This window comes from Panthera pardus, unplaced genomic scaffold (assembly GCF_024362965.1).
Source record: "Panthera pardus isolate Hobbes unplaced genomic scaffold, ASM2436296v1 HiC_scaffold_15, whole genome shotgun sequence".
In the NCBI taxonomy this organism is placed as follows: domain Eukaryota; kingdom Metazoa; phylum Chordata; class Mammalia; order Carnivora; family Felidae; genus Panthera; species Panthera pardus.
The window spans coordinates 35,316,382-35,342,448 of NW_026526710.1; the positions used below are offsets into that span (position 1 = coordinate 35,316,382).

The 26,067-nt window shown below is 40.4% G+C and overlaps 1 protein-coding gene across 1 annotated transcript; it reads right to left on the reverse strand.

Annotated features, from left to right (window-relative positions):
• Positions 1 to 2,783: 2,783 nt before the first annotated feature.
• On the reverse strand, positions 2,784 to 20,892 carry LOC109248586 (myosin regulatory light chain 12B). Its single transcript, XM_019418372.2, has 4 exons — positions 20,779 to 20,892; positions 7,620 to 7,818; positions 4,364 to 4,525; positions 2,784 to 3,277 (listed from the first exon to the last, which is right to left on the reverse strand). Exons 2-4 carry the CDS (start codon positions 7,801 to 7,803, stop codon positions 3,105 to 3,107), a joined length of 519 nt encoding a protein of 172 aa, XP_019273917.1. The 5' UTR covers positions 7,804 to 7,818; positions 20,779 to 20,892; the 3' UTR covers positions 2,784 to 3,104.
• Positions 20,893 to 26,067: the final 5,175 nt, after the last annotated feature.

Below are 26,067 nucleotides of genomic sequence, written 5' to 3' on the forward strand. Positions count from 1 at the left end.
CATTCAGCACAGTTTCAACTGCATGATTATGCACAAACATCCACACATCCCCAGTGTGATAGCCAGAAGATCAACTGTCAACTTAAGAGACATCACTATGTGATTCTCAAAAAAGAGAACGATACTGTATAGAGTTTTCATTTATTAATTGACCAGAAAAGAACAAGGTCCTAACCTAGGTGCTTTCTATTACCGGATTCCACAACTCTCTTTATAGATACTATAGGAAACAGAATGGGATAGGCAGGTCAACATAAGACATTAAGAACAACTGATTTTTAAAAAGCTTGATGGCAGTTAGAATAATATTAGGGAGACAGCGACAAGGCAGGGTTGAAGGAGAGGAAATAGACAAGGAGAGATGTTTTACAACCACCTCCTCTACTATTTCGGGAGTCTGAGCCGCCCCTGGGTCTTACCTGGATGACAGCGGTAGTCTCCTAACTGGAAGCCTTATTGTTTTTGTTTCTACTCTAGCCCCTCCTTTCTTTCCTTTCCTCTCCTTTCCTCTCCGCTCCTCCCCTCCCCTGTCCTCTCTTTTCTTTTCTTTTAAGTAGGCTTCACACCCAGCACGGAGCCCAACGCAGGGCTTGAACTCAAGCCCCTGAGATCATGACCTGAGCTGAGAGCAAGAGTCAGACCCTTAACTGACTGAGCCACCCAGACGCTCCTTGTCCCTCCTTTCCATACACAGCAGCAAGGTTAAGTTTTTTAAAATCTCACATTTCTTCACTGCCCAAAGCCCTAGGATTCTGCACTTAGACTAAACAGCAAATACCATTCTTGTCCTTCTGTGCTCTCCCAATGCTCTTGCTATAGCATGCGCTGAAAGGAGTCTTGTGAGTGGTAAGAGGGGAACCTCTTTCTTGTCATGCAGATCTCTGCTTAATGTCACTTCTCAGAGGCCCTCTGCTACACTTGCTCTGTTCTTTGTCCCACAGCACTTATGTGATATGGCTTACTGACCCTGCCTCTCATCAGTGAATGTGAGCTCCAAGAGGGCAGCACCTTTGTCCTCCCCCCTCCCCCCCGTTACCCCCAAAACTTAGAACCGTGCCTGGCAGGGACACTTGAGTGGCTCAGTCGGTTTAGCATCCGACTTTGACTCAGATCATGATCTCAGTTCGTGGGTTTGAGCCCCGCGTGGGATTCTGTGCTGACCGCTCAAGAGCCTAGAGTCTGCTTCAGATTCTGTCTCCCTATCTTTCTGCCCTTCCCCCACTCGTGCTGTTTCTCTCTCAAAAATACATGTTAAAGAAAAAAAATTAAAAAAAAAAAAAAAGAAGTGCCTGGTACATAACAGGTGACTGATAAATATTGGTTTAATGATGATCAAGATTATCTCAGATTTCCCCTTAAACATATAACGATTCTCCACCTGGTTTGATACCGCATGGTGACCTTAAGCTTGGACACGTGCTTTGGCTTTTCTAAACTTCAGCTCTCATAAAAAAAGCAGGAATAACATCTGCCCTATCTACCTTGTGAGCTGTGAGGATCAGATGATAAATGTGAAAGCTCTCATGAAGTGCAGAGCACTATACTAGACCATGACAGTGAAACTGCTCACTCATTTTAAAGAGGATGGAAAGGATGCCCAGAAAAATTAAGTGGCGGCAAGTATTACATGGTATGTAAGTGCATTGATTTCTAGCAGATAAAATACCGAAACAACACTTTCAAGAGAGGGAGAGGTGTTGAACAAAATTGGGAAAACCTAGTTTGGTTTTTTTTTAAGGTTTTTTTCTCTATTACATTGTCTGGCTTTGAGGATTTTAAATGAACTCCATAGCAGCCTTGTCTGTTCTTCAGTCCTTGCCTATAGTCTATAGTTTATATACTACATGAACTGCCTTCAAACATAGTATTGCTTAAAATCTGTTTTTTAACTGGATACTTTCCTGAAATTCTGTTCAAATCAATTTCTGCAAGTTATTTTAAATTTCAATGACTACAAAATTATGTTAGAATGTAATGGACATGTCTTGACCTTTTAAGCATTTGGGGCTTTTTGCAGACAGCACAGGGGGGCTGCAGGACTATAAACTCGAGTTAGGCACCCAGGTTGGAATCCCACCTCTCACTTACCACAAGTGACTCTGATCAATCACTCAACTATGCAGAACTCAGTTCCCTCACCTGAAATACAGCACTAATAAAAATCTATCTCACAAGATTGTCGGGAAGTCAGTGAAAATCATCTGTGTGCAGTGATTCACACATAGCAAATGTTAGTAATAACTATTCATCAGAATCTTCTTAGGCTCTAAGATCCATAAACTGTTCAATGTTTCCTCAGATATATTCTATATTTATCATTCAATAAACATCTACCTTACTAAAAAGCATTAAAAACACAAAGGTATGAGTTTTTACTGAATAATGATGTTAACTTGTACTTAAAAGCTCTGAAGGGGCACCTGGGAGGCTCAGTCACTTGGGAGGCTGACTTCGGCTCACGTCATGATCTCGCAGTTTGAGTTGGAGCCCCACGTCGGGCTCTGTGCTGACAGCTCAGAGACTGGAGCCCGATTCGGACTCTGTGTCTCCCTCTCTCTCTGACCCTCCCCCGCTCACACTCTGTGTCTCTCTCTATCTCAAAAATAAATAGACATTAAAAAAAAATTTTTTTTTTTAAGTTCTGAAGAACATTGTCCCACATAACTGAAAAATCAGCTTTACCATGAAATTTGAAATCTGTGAACTTGAAAATCTGAAAAAAAAAAAAAAAAAAAGACTGCCCCAACTACTTTCCATTATATTCCATTTGAGTCACCATAATCTTTATTTCAAAATAGTGTTTTATTATATAAAAATGTAAAAATCCAGCAAAACCAGAAATACCGGATATATTTTCCTGGGCTTTCACATTTGTTGATTTTTATTCGCAATCTCTTTTTCAGAACAATTTACAACCTCAACCCCATTTGCAGTCTGATTATACAAGTGCTAAATGGCAGAAAGGTCTAGAATAAATACATCAAAAAAAGAGGCAAAGCCGTGAAACTAAGTTGCATGCAACAGGTCTATGCGGGTGGGGGACAGTGTCTAGGAGATAAAACAGAGGAAGACAAAGCAATTGGAAGGTTTTAGCTGAAGTTCTTTCAATCATCTTTGTCTTTTGCTCCATGTTTAAGGATGCGTGTGAACTCGATGTAATTGAAATTCCCCTTTTTGTCGATAGGCGCTTCTCTGTACAGCTCGTCCACCTCCTCATCCGTAAACCGGTCTCCCATTGTTGTCAGCAGCTCTCTCAGGTAGTCTTCCTGGATGGTGCCTGGAAGGCAGTAGAAACGGGAGTCACAAACACTTCCTGGCACTGAATGGTTCATTTCTAAGCTACGTCAGTGTTACAAAATATTTCAGAATATCCACGTTTATGTGAACAAAAGAAACTAGCGAACTAAGGCAATATGTAACTACATCATCTTTGAGAGTTCTTTCATTTTAAAGACTCAGTTTATAGGTTATAATGCTTACACAATTAATTTGAAGCAAGTGTTTTTCTCTAGGGGAGGAAAACAAAAACCCTCTGTATTTCAGAGATGTAAAGGAAAACAAAAAGGCAGTTGCCCAGAAAAATGGACAGTACCGGCCAAGACCAAATGTGCCAGAGGGGTAGTGCGGTTATGACAAGTCTGGAGACGAAAGCAGGAAGGAGGTTGCAAGGTACATCTGAGGAAGTGTGTGGGTGGCTGAGGAGACGGTTAATGGAAAGCAAAGGGGAAAAGGAGAGGAGTAAGAAAATGTGAATAGCTAGGCTTTACGATTTAAAATGAGAGAGAAAAAAATATTTTAATTGTTCAAGTTAGTTCCCTATAATTTTTGGAGAGACTGACAGTCTCTTGAAAAGTAGTTTTTATTGTCTAAGAAATACTATTCAACAGACAATTCTCCATTTGGCTTTCAGGAAGCTCAGAACCAAATTCAAAGATTAACACCTCAAACTGGGAGCTTTATGACCCACATACCTGTGACCTACCCATTCTCGGTCATACTGTCCTACTATAAATGATAGTTGATTCATTTTTTTTTAAAGTTATATTTTATTCAAAAAAAAAAGGGGGGGGGGGTTGCACCAGGGTGGCTCAGTCAGTTAAATGTCCAACTTCAGCTCAGGTCATGATTTTGTGGTTTGTGGGTTGAGCCCCATGTCGGGCTCTGTGCTAACAGTGCAGGGTCTACTTGGGATGCTCTCTCTCCCTCTCTCTCTGCCCCTGTCTCAACCGCACTCTTTCTCTGTCTCAAAATCAATAAACTTAAATAAATAAATAAATAGTTATATTTTACTCGGTTTTTTCATTTCCTAAGAAGTATTTCATATAGTTTGGAATGAGGGTGGGCATGAACAAAGAGCACTCACCAGTTGCTTCTTCATCAAAGCAAGCAAAAGCATTTCTGATGACATCTTCCGGATCTGTGCCGTTTAACTTCTCACCAAACATCGTAAGGAACATGGTGAAATTTATGGGCCCCGGAGCCTCATTCATCATGGCATCAAGGTATGCATCAGTTGGATTCTTCCCTGTAAGATTGTACATTTTAACATTAAAGGACAAAGAACTCATTTCAACACATAATTATTTGTTATTGTTATGCTCCCAGCATATTTTTAAGTTACATCATCATCACATGAAACTATTTTTTTCAATTAACTTGCAATAAGGACATTTTAAAAAGACAAATTTTTGACAATGTAAAAAAATCTTTGATACATCATTATAAAAATGTATTGTGGGCTTAGGTTGCATGTTTTTCATTCATTGATACTTTCTGCAACTTTTCCTTCACTATTTTTCATCAAAAACAAGCACCAGAGGGGCACCTGGGTGGCTCAGTTAGGCATTGGACTTCTGATTCCAACTCAGGTCAAGATCTTACAGTGGTAGGATTGAGCCCTGCATCAGGCTCTCCACTAGACGTGGCACCTGCTTGGGATTCTCTCTTTCTCCCTCTCCCTCTGCCCCTCTGTTGCTTACATGCTAGCACCCTTTCTAAAAACAAACAAACAAACAAAAAAAGAAAAACAAGCACCTGAACCCATGAACCAGGCAATGCCACAGTTTTACATCTTGAATGTTGATAATGTTAAAGGTCCATCAGGGCATTTCAATGCAAGTTGATTAAAAATTTGAAATAATTCATATTTCTTTTTTTAAATGTTTTTGAGAGAGAGGCAGGGAAGACGGGGGACAGAGGATCTGAAGTGGGCTCAGCGCTGACAGCAGAGAGCCCGATGTGGGGCTTGAACTCATAAACTATGAGATCACGACCTGAACTGAAGTCAGATGCTTACCCGAGTGAGCCACCAAGGCGTCTTGAAATATTCATATTTCCAATTGTGGCACAGTTGCCCATGAATTAGTATTTTCAAAAATTTTATTTATAAGTTGGTCATTTAAGCTAAAACTACTAGGTTGGCTTAGAATCCTGAGCTCATTTTGAACAATAGTATCTATTACTCAGTGGCCAGACATATATGCAAATGCTGTTTACTCATATGGCAGAACTAGTTTAGTATTGCTCATAATGGGAAATCTTAATCTCGGTTCCAACTAACAATGCTTCTCCCTATGGAGGGAGATTCCCCTGACCCTTCCTTTGAAGTTAGGAGAAAGTCCCCGGGAAGGGCCAGTCGGGAAGGGCCAGTCACGGTAGGAATAACAAAGGGCTCCTCTTTGTCCAGGCATTTGTGAGGCCCCCCCATGGTATAGGAAAAGTAGCTGTGAAAGAAGGAAGCATCTAGAATTGTGGGTTTGAATCCCAGTTCTGCCACTAGCTTTGTTACTTGAGAAAAGGAAGCAGTTGTCTAGGGTTTATTTTTTTGATCAGTGAAATGGACTGGTTAAACTTGGTTTCTGAAAAGTCCCTCCCAACACTGTTTGTAATGATTCTCTATGAAAAGAATATCTTAAGTTAGATGTTCATATCTAAGGAGAATATTATACCTAACTAAGTGCTAACAATCAAATCTAGAACTGTGGTTCATACGTAGTTTTCATCCTGGGAGTTTGGGCGAAATATGAATGCCAAGTTGGCATCTGTCTTACTATAGATTACTTGTCTCACTCATTACACCTATTCAACATACCAATACAAAAATTAGCCCAAAATTAATTTTAAGATTCACTGAGTAAGTGAAAGGAGCTAAAAAGATCTACTTTTCTACCTTCAAGTTTAATTCAACTCTCTTGCCCCAATTTTTTGGGAAAAAGTCTAACCCAAAGGTGTCAAGAGAACATGGGTACAGGAAAGACACGGGGATTAAAAATGAATTGGTTTAGGCTAAGCACCTATGAACCCATTCAAGGCATCCAATATAATTTGTTGATCTGAAAGATAAATAAATACGTATCTTTAAAGGCATGGGGCTCCCCCAAAATGGAAGGCCCTAAAGTCAGCCTCTTACTCTACCATCCCTCACTCATCCAACAAAGATTAACTGAGCATCTATTATGAGAGGGCACAGGTTTGAGTGTTCAATCTTTGTAATACAACTAAGTCCTTCAATTTTCTTCTGTGGCCTTCTTCCCTAGTGGCGCACCCAAAAAGCATACACTTAGCTATTTTGAGTGTGAAAAGCACTGGGATCCAAACTACCTCCAAGGCAACAACTTAGTTCAGTATCCTGATTCTACTCTCACTCTGCCTAAAGAAAATGTTGCAAAATGTTAACTATTGGTGCATCTAGGTAAAGGGTGTATGCATGTTCATTACACTGTTCTTTCAACTTTTTGCAGGCTTAAAAATTTTCAAAATAAATTTTGAAATTTATTCAAAATAATAATATTTTTATTTTTATTTATTTTTTTTTTTATTTTTTTTTATTTTTTTTTTATTTATTTATAAAAATAATAAGCTAGCTCCTGGCTAGCTCAGTCAAAAGAGCATTGCAACTTCATTTTGTTTTTTTTTTTTTTGAGCATGTACCTCTTGATCTTGTCATCATGAGTTCAGGCCCCACGTTGGGCATACAGATTACTTAAAAATAAAATCTTAAAAAGTATTTTTTTCAAAATAATATATCAGAAAAAAAAATAAAATAGAGGAACAAAATTATGTTGTGTTACTAAGAGGGAAAAAAATAACACCCTCATTTTTTGCCCTGTGGCCCCTGTTCTGGCTAACAGTCAAGCATAAGAAAACTCCAGAGTGCAGACAGAGCCTAACTGTAGGCTATCTGTGACCTGCACTCCCTTCCCTGCCCAGTCTATAGAGAACTCCTAGGTTTGCCATTTCCAACTATAAAGTCACTGCTGACTTGGGATAGAACATGGAAGACCTTCCCTCCCATCTTTCTTTTTAAGATCACAACAAACAACAAAATCATACAAGGAATAATAAATTAACACCCATAAAACCAAGTAAGGTGCCCGGACAACCAGAGGGCAGTTTATGTTTGCTTTAAATCTTGTCATTTTTACATTTTATTTTCTTCAATTATAAAAAAGTTATAAATAAAATCCTCTTATGACTGGCCAATCCCAACATGGCACTTCCCACCCAGACATCTCTCAATAAGCCTTTGAGGAATACTTACTCATGATGCAAAAAATAATTCAGAAAACACTGAATTATTATTTTGGGGAAGTGGGCATATTAAGGATATAAAAGTCTACCTAGAGAAGCAAGCATATCATGCAAATCTTCCTTGTCAATGAAACCATCTCTGTTCTGATCAATCATGTTGAAGGCCTCTTTGAATTCCTGAATCTGTGACTGGTCAAACATGGCGAACACGTTGGATGTTGCGCGCTGGGGACGCTTCTTGGTGGTCTTGGTCTTTGCCTTTTTGCTCGACATGGTGGCTATTTAATTCTAGAGTTAAAAAGAAGAAACAAAGCAAAGGAGAATGCATAAAACATAAAAAAGAACCTGTAACACCTAGAAGTTAGCAAGTAAAAATATCTTTTAAAAAGAATATTGGGGCGCCTGGGTGGCGCAGTCAGTTAAGCGTCCGACTTCAGCCAGGTCACGATCTCGCGGTCTGTGAGTTCGAGCCCCGCGTCAGGCTCTGGGCTGATGGCTCGGAGCCTGGAGCCTGTTTCCGATTCTGTGTCTCCCTCTCTCTCTGCCCCTCCCCCGTTCATGCTCTGTCTCTCTCTGTCCCAAAAATAAATTAAAAACATTGAAAAAAAAAATTAAAAAAAAAAAAAGAATATTTATTTTGAGGGAGAGTGACGGTGGGGTGGGGAGGGGAAAGAGCATGGGGGGGGAGGGAGGGAGGGAAGGAGGGAGGGAGGGAGGGAGGGAGGGAGGGACAGAGAGAGAGAGAGAGAGAGAGAGAGAGAGAGAGAGAGAGACACTCCCAAGTGGGCTCTGTGCTGATGTAAGGTTTGACCCCACGAACCATGAAATCATGACCTGAGCAGAAATCAAGAGTCAGATGCTTAACCAACTGAGCCACCCAGGCACCCCAGTGAGTAAAAATAGGTTACTGTAGAATTATTACTTCAATTGGGTAGGAATACATATACATTTAAGCTTTATTTCCAATGTGACAGTTAAATGGCTAGGAAAAAAGCAGTTTTGAAAATTTTAAGAAACAGAAATCATTATATAGGTTGTCCCCAAATTCCATGAAACCCATTTTTATTGAGTGGAAATTAGTTTAAAAATACATACCAATAGTCAGCATTTACTGAGTAGCTTACTATGTGCCAAGCACCGTTAAGAGGGTTTGGGGCTCTCCTAAAGAGAAATGCTCCAAAGCTGACATTTTACTTTTTACAAGGATTGTCCCATTGAATCCTCATAACAATCCTATACAATAGGCACTCTTCTTTTTACTCCATTTTATTACCAATATTGCATAAGCTCTCTGAATCTTGGTTTTTCAAAACAGTGTGGAAACCAGGGAAGCTCACTCGATCTTCAGTTTTACAGCAAAACACAGCCTCTAGTTCAGTGCAAGTGAGACTTAAATGAGAGGACATTTGTAGAGACTAGTATAGTCACTGTATGGTACATGTTCAAAGGCTCTCATCTTTAAAAAATTATCAAAAGCTACTCTTTTTTCATTACTTTTTAAAAGTCATATCTATGCCCAACACAAGGCTCGAACTCAGGACCCTAAGATCAAGAGTCACATGCTCTATTGACTGAGCCAGCCAGGCATCCCGAAACCTATGACTCAATCTTGCATCCCTTCCTTTGACATTTCCCCTTTCCTTTGACAAAACTTTTAGAATACCAGTGTAATACTCAACTATTTTCATTTTCTCATCTTTTCAATCACTCAATTCTCTGTAATATGGCTTTGGTGGCAGCCTCCAACACTCTATTGAAAGCCATCAATAATTTAAAGTCATTTTTTTTTTAATGTTTGTTTATTTTTGACAGAGAGAGGCAGAGCATGAGTGGGGGAGGGGCAGAGAGAGAGGGAGACACAGAATCTGAAGCAGGCTCCAGGCTCTGAGCTCTCAGCACAGAGCCCAATGCGGGGCTCAAGTTCATGACCTGTGCTGAAGTCGGACGTTTAGCTGACTGAGCCACCCAAGCACCCCATAAATGTCAAATATTAATAAACATTTCATTCCATTTTTTATTTGCAGTTTCAAATAATGTAGATAAACGCAACGCAAAAATACTATCAGCTTTGGGATTAGAAAGTCCTGAGTTCAAATCTCAGCTCCACCATTACTAGTTACATATTATCTTGGAAAACCCAGAGGCACCAGAGCCATTTTTCAATCCAATGTCTTATTCCATCTTCACAATTGCCCTATGAGATAGGTATTATTTAGGTTAAAATATAAAATCAATGGCCCTGTGTAGTAAACAATTTTGCTCAATGAGAGTCTTGGCCTTTTCCCTCTGCTCCTGGGAGGTAATCTCTAAGCCTGTGGAATGTCCTGCTGATATCAGGGTCTTGGGTCATATCAGACAGCCTAATAATGTAATTTATTGTGAGGGCTTTGGATCATGTGTTATCAGTTTGACCACTCAAGGGGCTGGAGACTGAGGTCAGCCACAGAGCAGCTGACAGCATTTATGTGATAGAGCCCCAGTAAAAACTATGGATATCAGAGATCAAGTAAGCCTTCCTAGTTGGCAATACACCATGCATATTGTCACATCTTATTGCCAGGAGGGGTCAACACTGTCCAAGGAAGAGGACAACTGGGGGCTCTGCATTTGGAATGCTCCTGGACTATGCAACATACATCTCTTCCCTTGGCTGATTTCAATCTGAACCCTTTTACTGTAATAAACCATAACTAACGGTATAACAGCTTTTAATGAGTTCTGTGAATCCTAGCAAAATTATCAAAACTAAGGGTTGTCTTGGGGACCCAAACTTGCAACCGGTGTCAGAAATGAGGGTGGTCTTGGGGACTGTTCTCTAATTCTGTAGCCCCATAGTGTGAAAGCAGATGACTAGATGGGACAATGGCTGACCAAGGCAATTTTGGACCTGGGTCTCTAGGACTTTTAGTCTTAGACTTAATTTTTTTGGTACTGTTTTTAAGATTGTAATCTCTACACTCAATGTGGGGCTTGAATTCACAACCCTGAGATCAAGAGTTGCATGCTCGAGTCTTGGACTTTTAATCTACATTGTTTACTTTTCTATTTTCAATTCAAAAAAATACACCACTGGGTATTCTAAAGCTTGGCTTAGTGGTGCAGGTTGAAGTACATCAGCCTTAGAGTTTCTCATTCTAACATTCCAACTCCTTCCCTACCCCACATACTGGTCCTGAATAAATGTTAATTTTCTCTTCTGTCCAATAACTTAGCTTATTTCAGCTTAGTTATATTGAAGGTTAGAGACAGAATGTGGTCCACCAGCAAGGCACTTGACTATGCTTTAATTCTTCTTCCCATTCCAAAACTGTTGGATCAAAATTTTTTCATGCTAAAAATCCCAAGATTCTATTTCTTCAAGTCATAATATGTACATAAGACAGTAAATAGGAAGGCAAGAATTAGTTCTCTCAGTATCCACAAATTATGTTTGTAACAGTCACTGAGAAAAAACTCCCAAAGAGTAAATTTTTATTTAAAAAAAAAATTGGTTGTGTCATGCTAACCTTACAGCTACCCAAAATATTTAAACATTTCTGAAGCTTATTTGGAGTTCAGGAAGCTGCTGCCAAGATGAGATTAAACACGCAAAATTTTTTTATTAGGGGAAATGCCTGTGAGAGAGAATGGGGAAGTAACCAACAAGGCTGGAAAAGCCCTTAGATGGTGAGCCAAGTCTGACCCCTAGAGTGAAGGAAACAGGGAAGGAAAGCGAAAGACAAGAGCAATTCACTAAATGACCCTAATCAAAATATGTTACAGAGCAGATAATAGGCTCAATATAACACCACAATTTCTTTTAAAAGTGTTTTTTTTTGTTGTTGTTGTTCCTGGGGCGCCTGGGTGGTTCAGTCAGTTAAGCATCCGACTTTGGCTCGGGTCATTATCTCACGGTTCGTGGGTTCAAGCCCCACATCACGCTCTGTGCTGACAGCTCAGAGCCTGGAGCCTGCTTCAGATTCTGTGTCTCCCTCTCTCTCTGCCTCTCTCTCAAAAATAAACATTAAAAATAAAAAAATTTTTCATTACTTCATGTTAAAATAGTACACATTTTAAATAGTACACATTTATACACATATAAGGTACCTATAGACACTACACACATACGCACATAAAATATGAGCTGATAATAGAATATCAGCTGAAGAGTGAAGCCAAGTTGTAGCAAAACAATCAATCTCAAAAGAACTCTACCCCCAAAAGAAACTACCATCCTCTTTCTCCTTTTCTTCTGAGATAAGTATCTTGGCTTTCTCTACTTTCTCACTTCCCACTCACTCTCAACCCACCACAATCTGGCTTTTCTCCCCTCTACTGCAACTACTTTCAAACTGCCAAATCCCTCTTGGCCTTGGTGAACAGTAACAGTAGAAATGAACTGTCCAAAATGGAAAGAGAATGCAAGGTTCCCAACCTTGTATACCTTCCACTCCTGATGAAGTAACATGGGGCAAGCTGAGGGCAAAGTGCAGGCCAACAGCTCCCCCCCGCCCCCCACCCAGGTGGGACATGTATGATACTCCTTGGACACTCCAGGCTACCCAAAACCAGGAAAGGACAAAAAACCCAAAAATAAACAAACAAAAAACACCCAAATGGTTAAACTGATAAGAGTCCCCACCAGTTTACCAGAAAAAGGCAATCCCATCATAGCCTGAAGTCCAGGAACTCCCTGTGACTTAATGTTAATGCTTTGCTAGAGGGAAAAACAACCTTAGGTTGACATTAAATAATAGCTAGGCCTCCAGTAAGTCTTTAGTATGTGAAAGTCTCTTTGGAACTCCCTCTACCCCAACTCCATAAACCCATAACCCCCCACACTTACAATGCACAGGCCCTGTCCCCATGCCTTAATAAAATCACCTTTTTGCACCAAAGACTTCAAGAATTTTTTCTTGTCCATTGGCTCCGGACCTCACAAACCCCACCCCAAAACCTCATCACTCTCAGGAGGGAAACTCCTACACTGGAGAGGTTCGTTTACGTTAAATACTTGGTTGACTTGGTGATACCAACTTACTCTTCTCTCAGTTCTATTTCTATGATTGGTCCTCTTCCATTTTCTTGTTAGGCTCTTATCTTCTCCACTCACCTAGGTATTCATGTTTCCCAATATTCTAGCAGTCCATGGCTTATTAAAATTCTTTCCTTTCTGCTTTCCTTGGATGATCTCATCAACTCTCACTGGTCTGACAACATTCAATGGCTCCCAAATCTGTATCACCAGGCCTGACCTTTCCCTTGGCTACAGACTCCAACGTCCAACTGCTTATGAAAGGCACTCATTTGGACATCCCACAGACACTCATAATCAATGTGTTGAAAAGTGAATTCATTATCTTCCCACTTCTAAATTGTCTTAGTTTTCTGTCATTTACCTACTCACCAAGCCAAAAACTTAGGAGTCATCCCTAACTCATCCCTCTTCCTGATGAATCAAGCCCTACCTCTTAAATTATTTCTCAGATTTGCTCATCTTCCTCTTTCCTCTCCCACCACCCTAAACTGGGCCTTCATTATCTCTGTGTAGAATATTTCTATGTCGGGGTGCCTGGGTGGCTTAGTCAGTTAAGCGTCCGACTCTTGGTTTCAGCTCAGGTCATGATATTGGTTGCGTGAGTTCTAGCCCCATGTCGGGCTCTGCTGGTAGTGCGGAGCTTTCTTGGGATTCTCTCTCTGCCCCTCCCCAACTCATGCTGTCTCTGCCTCTGTCAAATAAATAAACTTAAAAATATATATATTTCTATGGCCAACTAACCTATCTTCTTGCTTCTTCATCCCTCTAAACTGCCCTTTAAATTCCAGCCAGTGGTGTCTAACACATGAATATGAATATGACCTTATCTTTCCCTTAAAAATCTTTGGCTGTCCTCTGCATACAGTATAGAATACAAGTTCTTAAGCATGGTACACAAGGTCCTCCTTTGCATACTCTAGAATGACCTCTCCAGCCTTATCTCTAGCCATTCTCTGCTTTGTACTTTTCCTTCAGTAACACCAAACTGCTTGTATGCGTCCATGGCACCACACAGTTTGTTACCTTATATATTTTTGTTCTTGCTACTTTTCCAGCCCCAAATGCTTTAAGACCAAGGAGAAAATTAAAGGTCTACTCAACTTATGGCTCCATTCCATTTATTGAGTGACTCATATGCTAGGCACATTATGTGCATTAAACTTAACACGCCTGCTTCACAAATGTAGAAACTGAAGATCAAAGCAATTAAATAACTTTCCCAAGGTCACCTAGTGGCAGACCTGGGAGCCAAGCCCCATTTATTGAAGGCTATTTCTAACTTTGTATTTTTCACTTTGTACTAAATATTCTTTTAGATATTTTTAATTTACCACAATTTTTTTTAAGTTTATTTATTTATTTGAGAGAGGGAGAGTAAGAACCCCAAGCAGGCTCCATGCTCTGCCTGACACAGAACCTGATTTCGCCATAGTGAGATCACCAGCTGGGCAGATACCAAGAGTCAGATGCTTAAGTGACTGAGACACCCAGGTGCCCCTTGAACTTACCACAAAATATAAAAAACTTTCAGTATGACCAATGCAATCTAACACTGATTTCTGAGCAGTGACTTTCCTCTGAATTCAAATCCTTGAGTTTTCCAATAAATTCAGACGATACTGGAGAAACCAATGTACAGGACAGAATTGCACAGTGAAATGGGAACTGCAATGTAGGTTTAAACAAGTGACAATATTTCCTGTCAGTCATGGTCTTGGTTTGACATCATAGGTAAGGCTTGAAACCTTTATCTAGGACTGTCAAGTTAATGTTCAACTTATAAATGTTAAGCAGGAAACAACAACCAAACTCCACTCTTAAACTGTAATTACAAAAAAAGAAAAAAGCAAAAAAACCCTCATATAAACCAGCATGTAATTTAATGAAGAACCATCAACAGCAGTAAATACTTCTCACTTCCTCTTTAAATATGTCATTATTTTTGTAAATTTCTCATATAGAGTGAACTAAAGGTGTATATAGTGTTCACAGAACTTATAAGGGTTGGGATATAGGAACACCGGTATATGTGGCTGTGGTGTCAACATATTTCGATAATGATCTAAATGTCTGCAAAATCACCTGCGATACTGTTGTGTAAATCAAAACTTGGGCATGATAATCACTAATAAGCAGAAATTGCTTGTGAACTTTATCCAGCCTATATGACTTGATTGGCTTTTATGAAGCATGTTCTGTCAGCTACCTAGGACTTCCTTGACATTCCTTTAAGGGTTCCTTCTTTATATCTTAAGTCAGTTAGGGGCTGTCGCCATATGACAAGTAAATCTGTCTCTCACAACAGTTAACCTTCTGGTTTCAATATTGGCTGCTGGAAGTTTAAAAAAAACTGATGCCTAAGTCCTAGTCTGGTCTAACTGAAACTGAATGATGATGGGTGGTGCCCAGGAATTTGTAATTTAAAAAAATGCATCAGGTGATTCCATTCAGGAGGGTTGAGAACCAATGAGTTAACCATTTACAAGGCACTGGTTATTTACGCATCGAGTTTCTTTTAGTTCTTTTAAAACTTAGTCATGTTTTAATGGAGATGCTAGAGAGCTGGACACTAATTCTAGTTCTGTCATTCACAAGTTAGTTACATGACCTTTGGTCATTTTAGCTTTCCTGGGCCTCACTTTCCTCATCTATAAAATAAAATAAGTAGATCAGAAGTCACAAACTGGCAGCTGCCAAACTATATGCAGTCCGCAGGGAGGTTCACTTACTTCTCCCAGGGATGACCTTTTTAAGTGCCTTCTTCAGTAACTGAGTTAGCTTGCCAACACTGTAAAAAACTTAAGTTTACTTTAATGAAAACAACTTTCAGATGTCTTGAAAAACTGTATGATAAAGAATCAATTGACCAGCATTCATAAGTTCCTGTAGATAATGAGTATTCAGTGAGGAATCCCCACTACTCCCTACATCTTCCTGTCACAGTTGGTATTTGTTTATGTGATGGCCTGGCCTCTGAGAACATCTGAACTTGTTCCTTGGCTACGGTGGTAGCCAAACTTCAAGATGGGCCTCCACATTTCTCATGCCCTTGCGCAGTCCCCACCAACAGTGGAAAGGGTTGACCTGTGAAAAGAGGTAAAATAATTTTCCTTCCACCCTTTTGAGTTCCTGGCTGCCACTTCTGTAATTACATATTCACAAGAAAACAGTTTACTAACATGTGTAACAGCGGAGATACCAGGGAAAAGCCAACTCAGAAAGGTAGCTTAGAACTCAGTCTAAAAAAAAATTTTTTTTAAATGAAAATAACTCAGCTTAAATATCATCTTCAGCTGAAGACAAAGAAGACAGGTGTGTGTGAGGGGAAGAGGCTAGTGACGGAAGGTTACCAGGAAAAGCAAGCAAACAGGGTAAGGCTTGTTAGGTAGATTTAATCAGGGCTTTCTCTGCTGATAAGAGGCTAACGTTGTCTCCTGAGAATAACCTTTGTCCTTCCTGGTAGACAGGGGAGGAAGGACACCTATGCAAATTTATGCCCTGCTTTTAGGTAAATAGGAGGACAGAGAGCTTTTCTTGTGTCTGGTTCTTCAGCTGCCAATACCAACTTACCAGCCATATGAGTCAGCCATCTTGGAGACTGGTCTTCCTTCAGATGACTGCAAACCTGGCTGACATCTGGATTGCAACCTTATGAGACTCAGAACCACTAGCTCAGCTGCCTTGGAATACCAGATCCTCAGAAACTATTGCTTTTTTAAGGTGCTGAGTTTGAGATAATTTGTTATATAGTACTAGAAAACTAAAAAAAGCCACTGTGTTTCCTTGACCTCTTTAATATTAAAATAGGACAATGGCTTTATTTCAGAATTATGGCCATAGTCAAGTTTACATTGGATACGGAACTTTCTATTCCTGGTTAGAAAATTTTAATTCCTTCTATTCAATTTCTCCAAGTTCTGTGGGTTCCTTTTTTTTTTTTTAAGGGATCTCTATACCCAACACGGGGCTCGAACCTACAACCCTGAGATCAAGAGTCACATGCTCTACCAAGCCAACCAGGCACTAACTTTTGGCATTTAAAAAATATTTCTCTAGTAATTTAACCATTCCATCTAGATTTTTAAATGTTAGCTCACAATTACTCATAATACTATTTACTTTAAGTTTATTTAAAAAAAATTTTTTTAATGTTTATTTACTTTTGGGAGAGAGAGACAGAGCATGAGCACGGGAGGGGCAGACAGAGGGAGATACAGAACTGGAAGCAGGCTTCAGGCTCCTCACTGTCAACAGAGCCTGATGTGGGGCTTGAACTCATGAACTGTGAGATCATGACCTGAGCTGAAGTCGGAGGCCCAACCGACTGAGCCACTCAGGCACCCTGGAAGTTTCTTTATTTTTAAGTAATCGCTATCCCCAACGTGGGGCTTGAGCTCATGACCCAAGATCAAGAGTCGCATGCTCTGACTGGGCCAGCCAGGCACCCCTTCTATGGGTTCCTCTTTTAACTTCAATAGAATCACCACTTCCTCAACATTCCCATCAACACTATCCTGTTCTTCTGATTCCTATGCTGTTTTGCTAGTTCTTGTTTCCTAATTGGAGTTTCATGAAAAGCTCTATCTTTGAACTATTGTGCTTTTCTCAGGTACTGGTCAAAAAAACCAAAATGAGGTAATTGGGGGGACACCTGGGCGGCTCAGTGGGTTAAGCATCTGACCCCTGATCTCAGTTCAGGTCTTGATCTCAAGGTTGTTTGGGCTCTGGGCTGGGCGTGAAGCCTACTTTACAAAAAGAAAAAAAAAAAAGAGGTAACTGGGGAGGAAGGAGAAGATGGTTTGGTGAGCAAAAGGATGATGAAGAGTTCAAGTTTTAGCCAAGCTACAGTAGAATGGTAGTGGAGACGCTTAGGGTCAGGATACTTAGGGGGTCTCCTTTTAGCCAGACCAATTTGTAAGCAGAGGCAGAAGGTGAGACCTGACAGTAAATGCAGAAGACCAGAGAGCAGTTCTGCTAAAAGCTAAAGTCATTTCCAATTCAATTCTCATGCTCACCAAGGTCTAACAGAATCTTTAGAAATTTCTCATGGATTCCCATGGTCATTATTGTAGTCAAGACTAATGTTGGTGCTAATTAGGAGGATCAAATGACTGGATACATGAGCAATGGTCTGAAAACAGTAATCATAAGGGGGAATTTAGTATATAATCAAGCTAGAATAGTCCACAAAATTAAGCTCATATACTTAATGACATATCATTGTTTTTATGCTACATATTTAGGCAAATATGTAATCAGTTCTATAAATTATTATATGTATTTTTTTAAAGAGCCAAACACAATTTTTACAGCTTTCCTCTTAGTACCAGCTAAACTTTCCCCATAGCATACATATTTTAGTATTTACCACATATGTTATAATGCTGTCATTTTTTAATTATGGGTTTTATGATCACCCCAGTTGGCAGTAAACATTCCATCCCCTGAACACCCATATCATTTTGTTTTATTGCAGTGAAATGTATATATGGTGAAATGCACAGATCTTAAAAATGAGTTTTTGTAAATGTGAACATTTATCTAACCACCATCCCAATCAAGTTATAAATGTTAACATCACTCCAGAAAGTTCCTTCCAAGTCAATGACTTCTCCCAGAGGCAACCATTGCTCAGATTTCTATACACCAGAAATTTATTAATTTAACCATAAATTCGTTCTGTCTTTGAAATTCTTATAAATGGAACTATACAGTGTATATTCTATATGCCTCACTTCTTTCACTCAATACATTTTTGAGATTCATCTATCTTGTTGCATTTATCTGTGACTTACTCTTTTTTTACTGCCCAGTAATATTTTCTTGCCATGCCATTCACCTATACATTTTTATGGCATTTAGCCTTTTTTACCTTGGATTGTGTGGTATAGTAGACTGTCTTACACTTGGCATGTGCTCCATAAATATTTGTAAAGCAAATACATACATATGCTTCCTATCACAACAGAATTACATATACATATATTCATTATAAAGTAGATCCTGGATCTTACTCCTAAAATAAATCTTTTCTCTATGATTTACCCAGGGTTCAGCATAAACTCCACTGGACTTTTCCTCAAGAGATCCTCAACAAAACTTACCAGTTACCCCCTTGTTCCACGCCTGGAAGAAACAATGCTAATAACAGACAATAATTGAGTGCTAAGTATGTGCTAGGCACTGGTCTAAGCATTTCACATGTATTAACATATTTAATCCTCACAACTTATGATATCAGGTGCTATTATCTCCACTTCTCAGAAGAGAGAATTAGGGCAAAGAGAATAAACAATTTGTGCCTGCAGCCACACAGCTAGAAAATGGTAGAGTTTATTTTAAAGTTTATTTATTTTGAGAGAGAGAGAGAGAGAGAGACAGAGAGAGTGCAAGTGGGGGAGAGGCAGTGAGAGTGAGAGAGTGAGTGAGAGAGAGAGAGAGAGAGAGAGAGTGTCCCAAGCAGGCTCCAAGCTATCAGCGCAGAGCCTGACAGCAAGGCTCGAACTAAGGAACTGTGAGATCATGACGTGAGCCAAAATCAAGAGTCAGATGCCTGATTGAGCCACCCAAGCACCTGGAAAATGGTAGCGTTTAAATTCAGGATCTGTACTCAGGAAGTCTAGCTCCAGAGCTGTACCACTAGCCCGTTTCTCCTATATATAGACAGCTCAAATTCTCTATCATGAAAACATGGGTAGCTAGCTGGGGGTAACAAGCAATGCCACCACACAGCAAAGATGCAGAGTAAGGAAGATCCCAACGCTGCTGGCAATGAAAAGCATCCCTAGGTACTTGGTGTCTTTGAATCCTAGAAGAGAGGGACAATCAGCCCCCTTTATGGGCTCTAAGTCCTCTTATCTTTCCTAATCCCACAACCCTCACCTGGGGATCTGTCCTTCAGAAGTTTCAGTCTATCCTGTCGAAACTCAGTCTCATTAAAGCATAAACAAACATCAAGCCATCCAATATAGAAGCTGTTTCATTGAACAGTGCCTGAACAAACAAAAAACTGTGCACTTAGTTATGAGGCCCAGTGGGGTCCACCTAATGCTTACAAAGAAAATGAGAGGCACACGTGAGTCCTTCAAGTGACCTTGGGCAAATTATCTCACTTCTCTGGGTTTCAATTTCCTCAATTATAAAATGAAAGATAATCTGTAAGACAAGTCATCTATTTCACAAGGTAATCTTCAAGGTTCTTTTGAATTCTAAAATGCTATGATTCTTCTCTTACGAAAAGACCATTTCAAATCCATCTTAAACAAAGGCTGCCAAACTAATTTTCTAAGCACCCTTTCTTCTTATTACTCCCTTAGTACTGAATCCAAAATGACTGCCTAATGCCTCTTACATAATCTGTTATTTCTGGCCAAGTTTTCAAGACATCCATAAAAACGTCTCACTTACCTACCTATCTACCCTTATACCCACCTATTACTCATTATAGTTCTTGTTCCATTCAGGCTGGTCTCCCCACTGTCTCCTTTTCACCCAACACAATTCCCACCTTTTGAGATTTTCCTCTTGTTACCTCCTACCACAGATCCTGCCAGAAATACTTCAGTTCTACCTCCTAGGGCTGAATTTAAGGTCTTCAAGGAGGTTACGATTTTTTTCTTCAGGGAATCTTTCTTGACTTGTGATTTGTCCTTTTCTTCCATCAACACGCATGACCTGAATCTTTACAAGATGCAAGACACAGTGAGAGTTACAACTCCTATGGGCATCGTTCCATTTTAGCCTGTACCAACCATGCACTCCGGTACAGGTTCTCTTAAGTTTCCGTGGACACTTCACCTAAGGCAAAGACGCACGCACCACTAGACTCCTGCACCCACCAAAGCATCCAGCCCTGTGTGCGGCACAGAGCAGGTGCTGGCAGCGGGGCCGCGGGGAGGTCGGAGGCACCAGGTGTGTGAAGTCACCCCGGTGACGCAGGGCCGGTCTACGCGCTGCCCGGTACCCAGCCACCTCTTCCAGCAGGGCGTCTCCCTAGCCCGGCTTCATCCGCCCTGGCGCTGCCCGGCCTCTCAACGTTCAGGCCCAGGCCCGGCCACTGCCAGGGCCTCTTCATCAACCCTCTTCGCCCAGCCCAACAGGTTCTGAAGCCCCCGGTCCCCGGCGTCCGGGTCTATTGGGGCGGGGTCCCGGCGGCGGGCGCGAGGCTGGAAGGGAGGGGGGCGAAGGGGGAGGCCCGAGGGATGTCGCGCGCCGGAGCGAGCGCCACTCACCGCCGCCAGACACCAGAGCCCGGTCTGCCCTGCGCGAGACGACAAGCGACGGCGACGATCGCTGAGCTGTGGTGCTACAGTGGCGGCGCCCGGCACTTCCTGCCTCGAGAAGTGGACCGGAAAGCGCACCGGAAGGCGCGGCGAGATCCAACTCGGGACGGGGGGATGCAAGAGGGGTTCTCGCTCAGGACCGAGCGAAGTCCGCTGTGTCGGCCGAGGAGCGAGGCTGCGGCCGAAGAACACAGCCTGGGCTTTAGTTGTCTTCTGTGGCCTGTTGCATCGGCTGCTGCATCCCCTCCTGCGTGCGGCTGTAGCCCCGCGGCCCGCCCTCCTCCCCCGCCTTATGCGGCGGGTTCCCGCGGCCCTTCCGCATTCCTGGGCTGCAGGGCGCCGGCCCGGGCTTGGAATTTGACCCCGTGGGGTGGGGTGGGGCGGGGCGCGGTTCCCCAGGATTTGGGGGGTCCCGGGTGCCGAAGGTCTCCCACCCTGGGCTCCCACAGTTGGCACATGAAAGTACAGCTCGCGTAGTTCCATATGAACTTGAAGTAAAAGAACTAATTAGGGTGCGTCCCGCGTAATACTGCGGAAGGTAAGAGGGCGGCGGCGGGGCGGACTCCTGCCTGTTGGAAAACCCTTTCTTTTTCAACGGAGCTCCAGCCAGAGTTCTATCATTTAGCCTTCAAATTGTAAGGTTTATGGCCTTACAGACCACGGCTAGCCTATAACTGTTTCATTCTCCTTACAACCACAAGGAAGTTTTACTGAAAATGTTTTTTGCTTTCCTTGGGTCAACAGATAAGAGAATTACGCGCACACACATTTATAAAATGCTCGTCAAAACAGGAAACCACGAAGCTACATTACACAAGTTTGTGCCTATAACCTTCACTTCCCTCATTCTAATATGGATGAATGCCACTATTTCTGGGTAATGGAGGATAAGCCAATAGCAAACCTTTATTGAGCACTTGTTACTGCCTGAAAGTGTGCCAGATGCTGGGGAGAGGAATAATAGTCTTTTATATTCTAGAAATCTTTGATCAGAAATTCCTAGATATTAGGAACCATGTGTTCAGCACTCTATAGCAGTTCTTAAACAGCAGCATGTGTAAGCAAAACCTGGAGGGCTTAGTAAAAGATTCTTGAGACCCAACCCCAGATACTCAGATTCATAGGTCAAAGGCGAGGCGATAATTTGCATTTCTAGTAAATACAAATTTACTAGATGCTGGGGGATGCTGATGCTGTGGTCTTAATCTGAGTAACACTGCCCAAGGTCCAGATAATTAGGGAATGCATTTTCTCAGAATTTGAAAAGCAATTTCTGAAATGTCACACCTGATTCTAAAATAATGACTCTTTCCCTTGGCCGCAATCTGCTCTTTGGTCCAATAGTATAATTTTTTAACACTCAAAATCAAGAGTTTGGCTTCTTTAGGTCTTTGTCATAGAGCCCTTCAAGTATGGTCTACTACCATCCCATAAGCCCTCACCTTTGCCAGCTTAGTTAAGATCATAGCTGAGGGACTCTGACTGCACTTTGACTTTGATCCCCATATTTGTTTATAGAACTGCTTTCCAATACAATAGTCACCAACCACACGTGGCTATTTAAATTTAAATTAAAAACTCAGCTCCTCAGTTATATTAGACATGTTTCAAGTGCTCAATAGCCATATGTGGCTAATGTCCTTATTGGAAAGCAGACACCATTTCTATCATCACAGAAAGTTGTACTGAAGAGCTCTGTTCGTAAAATAATTCTAGGGTATATTGTTCTTTAGATTCAAAAGAAAAACAATATTTATTAACAAAAAGCCAATTATCTAAATATCTAGCTCTTGGGTTATGGCTAATTAAGGCATATCCTTTTCAAAGATAATTGTGGTCATTAAAAAGAATGGTTACAAATAAAGGTGGCTATGCCAAAACATGAAAAATAATTTAAGCTATGTTAAACTAAAAACAAGGTGTATGTTCATTACAACTATAAAATGTATGTGGATAATAAGACATTATGGCACTACTTGAGTAGGGAGACAGACATCTAGTGTAAAAGGATACAGGGACTTAAAATTTAAAGAAGGGGGGGTGGCTGGGTGGCTCAGTCAGTTAAGTGTCTAACTTCGGCTCAAGTCATGATCTCTCAGTTCGTGGGTTTTAGCCCTGCACCAGGCTCTGTACTGACAGCTCAGAGCCTGGAACCTGCTACAGATTTGGTGTCTCCCTCTCTCTCTGCCCCTCTGCCATTCTCACTCTGTCTCTCTCAAAAATAAACAAACATTAAAAAAAAAAAAAACCATACAGGGACTTGGAAGTTCAAGAGCAGGTAGAAATGAGAGAAGCAGCATTGGGGAAACTGGGCATTTCTTCCATGTGGGATTAGTTCCAGCAATACTTTCAAGAATAAAAAACCAGGTTTCAGGGAAATCGAGAAATTGTACACTAAAGGAGGACCTAGAAAGACACAAACAAGTCTAATTATTGGATCTACTCAGGAAATCTAAAAAACTACTTGAGCATCTAGTTGGTACCAGGAAACTGATAGACTTAATGTATATTCTCAGTAAATCCTTATTACCACCTTTTAATATAATAAAATTCTAGTTTGAACTAATTTACTATCAAACAACTATGGACCTTTCTCCTAACCTCAGCCTTTTACTTAATCTCCAACTGCCATTAACTCCTATCGCCTATCCTTTCCTCTTTTCAGAGGTAGAAGTATCCATTTTTATTTCTCTAAGGATAATCCTATAATGTGTGATCTAGGTTCTAGCCCTGCCTATCTCTTGGACATAATTCATTTTGTTTCACTGATTGTTTCTTCCAGTTTGTCTTTTTCCTCTGTCTACAAACAGGCTTGAATCTCTAAAGATGAGCCCTTTGATCCTGAACTTCCCTTCAAGCTTCTCTTCATTGCCAAGCTTCAGACCCCCACTGGTAAACAGAACAAGAGTAACTTTTGAATACCTGTGTGCCAGACCATTTAGCTTTAGTGTTTCTAATTTTCACAACAGGCTCTAAGGGTACCATTCCTTTTAGAGGTGATGGAACTGACACAAGTGACCTGCCCAAGTCTACAAAGTGTGACTCTAAACCCCATACTACTCTTAGTCACAAAAAGTGCTGCATTATATATTAATAGATTATGTTCATATTATGAACCAGTAGCATTACTTCCATTTTACAAATGAATAGAGGTTGAGGGAATCTAATTGACCTAAGGTTATGAAACAATGTAGCAAAAATGGGATTAAAATGTAGATTAGCCTGACCCCTAAACCTAGGCAGCCTACTGTTTCATGCTGCACTATGGATTCTGCATTCGGAACCCTAACAAATCTAGCAAAGGTGACCAATGACTTGATCTAGTGGCCTCCTTTAAACTTAACTTTTCTGTGTCTTAACACTATTGACTAACCTCCTCACTCTTGAAACTATTCACTTGGTTTCCACAATACTGTTTTTGTGGCTCTTCTCCAAGCCCTTTTATCATCTTCTATCTGATCCTTAACTTTTCTGCATATTCATAAGTCTAGGTGTTATACCACTTGTCCCCTCTCTCTTCATACTTTGTAGGAAATGGTTGCCTTTCCTTTTCAGAATTTGATTTTACTAGCTTTGCTTTCCTCCCTTTTTTATCACAGTAGCACTCATCAATTCCTGCTCTTGAGTCATAGGCTCCTTGATAAATATTAAATTTGGGCCCTGAAGTCCAAATGGTAATATAATCATAAGCAGGTAGATAAGGATGCAGTAGGTTGGTTTCATGAGAACTTTTGGAATGTAGGACTTTCATCATGGAGACTGGTTTTTCAGTCAAATCCACTTTTGGAGATTTTTAGCTTTTTATTGGCAATTATCTTTGCTTAAGCAAACCCTAGTTACTATGTGGAGAATGCTATTACTTTATTAGAAGACTTACTTCATTCAAGGGAGACCATTCACTGTTCCTAATGGAAGTTGATTCTTTGAGAAGTTATTTGAGATGAAAATGCAGATACTATAAGAGCTTATTTTAGTAGATGAGATCACTTTGTTTCCGTAGTGGAAACAATGTTGTTTGGACGTTTATTAAAAGCAGAAGTGACCATTTTTTTGGTTGAAATGGAAATTCAATTCAACAAACTGGATTTTAGCATTAAGGCTATGAGCCTAGAAAAAGTATTTTGCTTAACTCACTGAATGAAATTCAGAAACACATAAAGGGCAAAAAGTAGGTGCTGAGATTCTATCCTCAAAGAGGACAGAAGCAGTCTTGTTCCTAGACTTTTTACTTCTCTGTAAAGCTGGCTGCACCAGATTAAAGGATCTCACTCACCTATCCTGTTGAACACAAAGGTCTGCTGCCTTGAAGGCATTCAGTAATTGTTTATTGAGTGAGGTAATGTCTTATTAATAGTAGCATAAAACATAAAGTTATTAGAGTAATTGTCAATTACTCATCTTTGTAGGCTGTCAACTCTTTAACCAACTTTTCCCCCCAACATTTCAAAGTCTTTTTAAAACTCATGAGTGTTTGAAAGTTAGATTTTTGAAGGCCAAAGCAAGTGAAACTCTACCACTTTCTGATTAACTCTGAAAACACTCCTGCATTTTGCAGATAGCAGAAGTTATTTTTAGGATTGAAATAATGATCTCACTTTCCCAGGCATGTAGCTTCAGCTGTTTTGACTGTGGGCAGGTCAGGAATGTCCAAAATTCATACATGGACTCATGGGAATCTCTCCATAAACAAACATGGTATTTCAATAGGGACTGTTGTATTAAAGAGAAACTACATACAATAAAAAATACTGGATTGTATTTCCAACATTTTGAAATTCAATACAAAAAAATCTTTTTGGTAAGAAGCATTCCATAAAACCTTTGGAGCTAAAATAGTTTTAAAAATTAGGACAAATTAAAATTAGGCTCAGTGGCCTGGTCTAATTTTAAATCACGTGATGCAATACACAAAAGCTTAGAACAGATAAAGAGGGATGTTGACAGATATGTAAAACTTAAAGATTTAAAGCTACCAAAGCTAGCATGTCTCTGCAAATCTATAGAAAATTATTTTTAAAACTGAAAGACAAAGTGCAAGAAACCCAATTAAGGCAGTTTAAACTGGATTTCTTTGGGAGGGGGAGGAATAAATATTAGAGATAGGATTGTTAGAGAAACTGGATGGAGTAAAGGAGAGGTCTAACAACCATATCTTTTTGTAGGCTTTGCCTCATCTACTTTTCTTTGGAAGAAGCAAGTAACAAAAGCCGATTTTGGTAAATAAGTTTTAAACAAGCC

Coding starts and splice junctions, on each gene's coding strand:
- LOC109248586 (XM_019418372.2), bottom strand. CDS start 7,803: ATGTCGAGCAAAAAGGCAAAGACCAAGACCACCAAGAAGCGTCCCCAG. Junction 4,526..7,619: donor TGATATGCTTGCTTCTCTAG/GTAGACTTTTAT, acceptor ACAATCTTACAG/GGAAGAATCCAACTGATGCA. Junction 3,278..4,363: donor CTTTGATGAAGAAGCAACTG/GTGAGTGCTCTT, acceptor ACTGCCTTCCAG/GCACCATCCAGGAAGACTAC.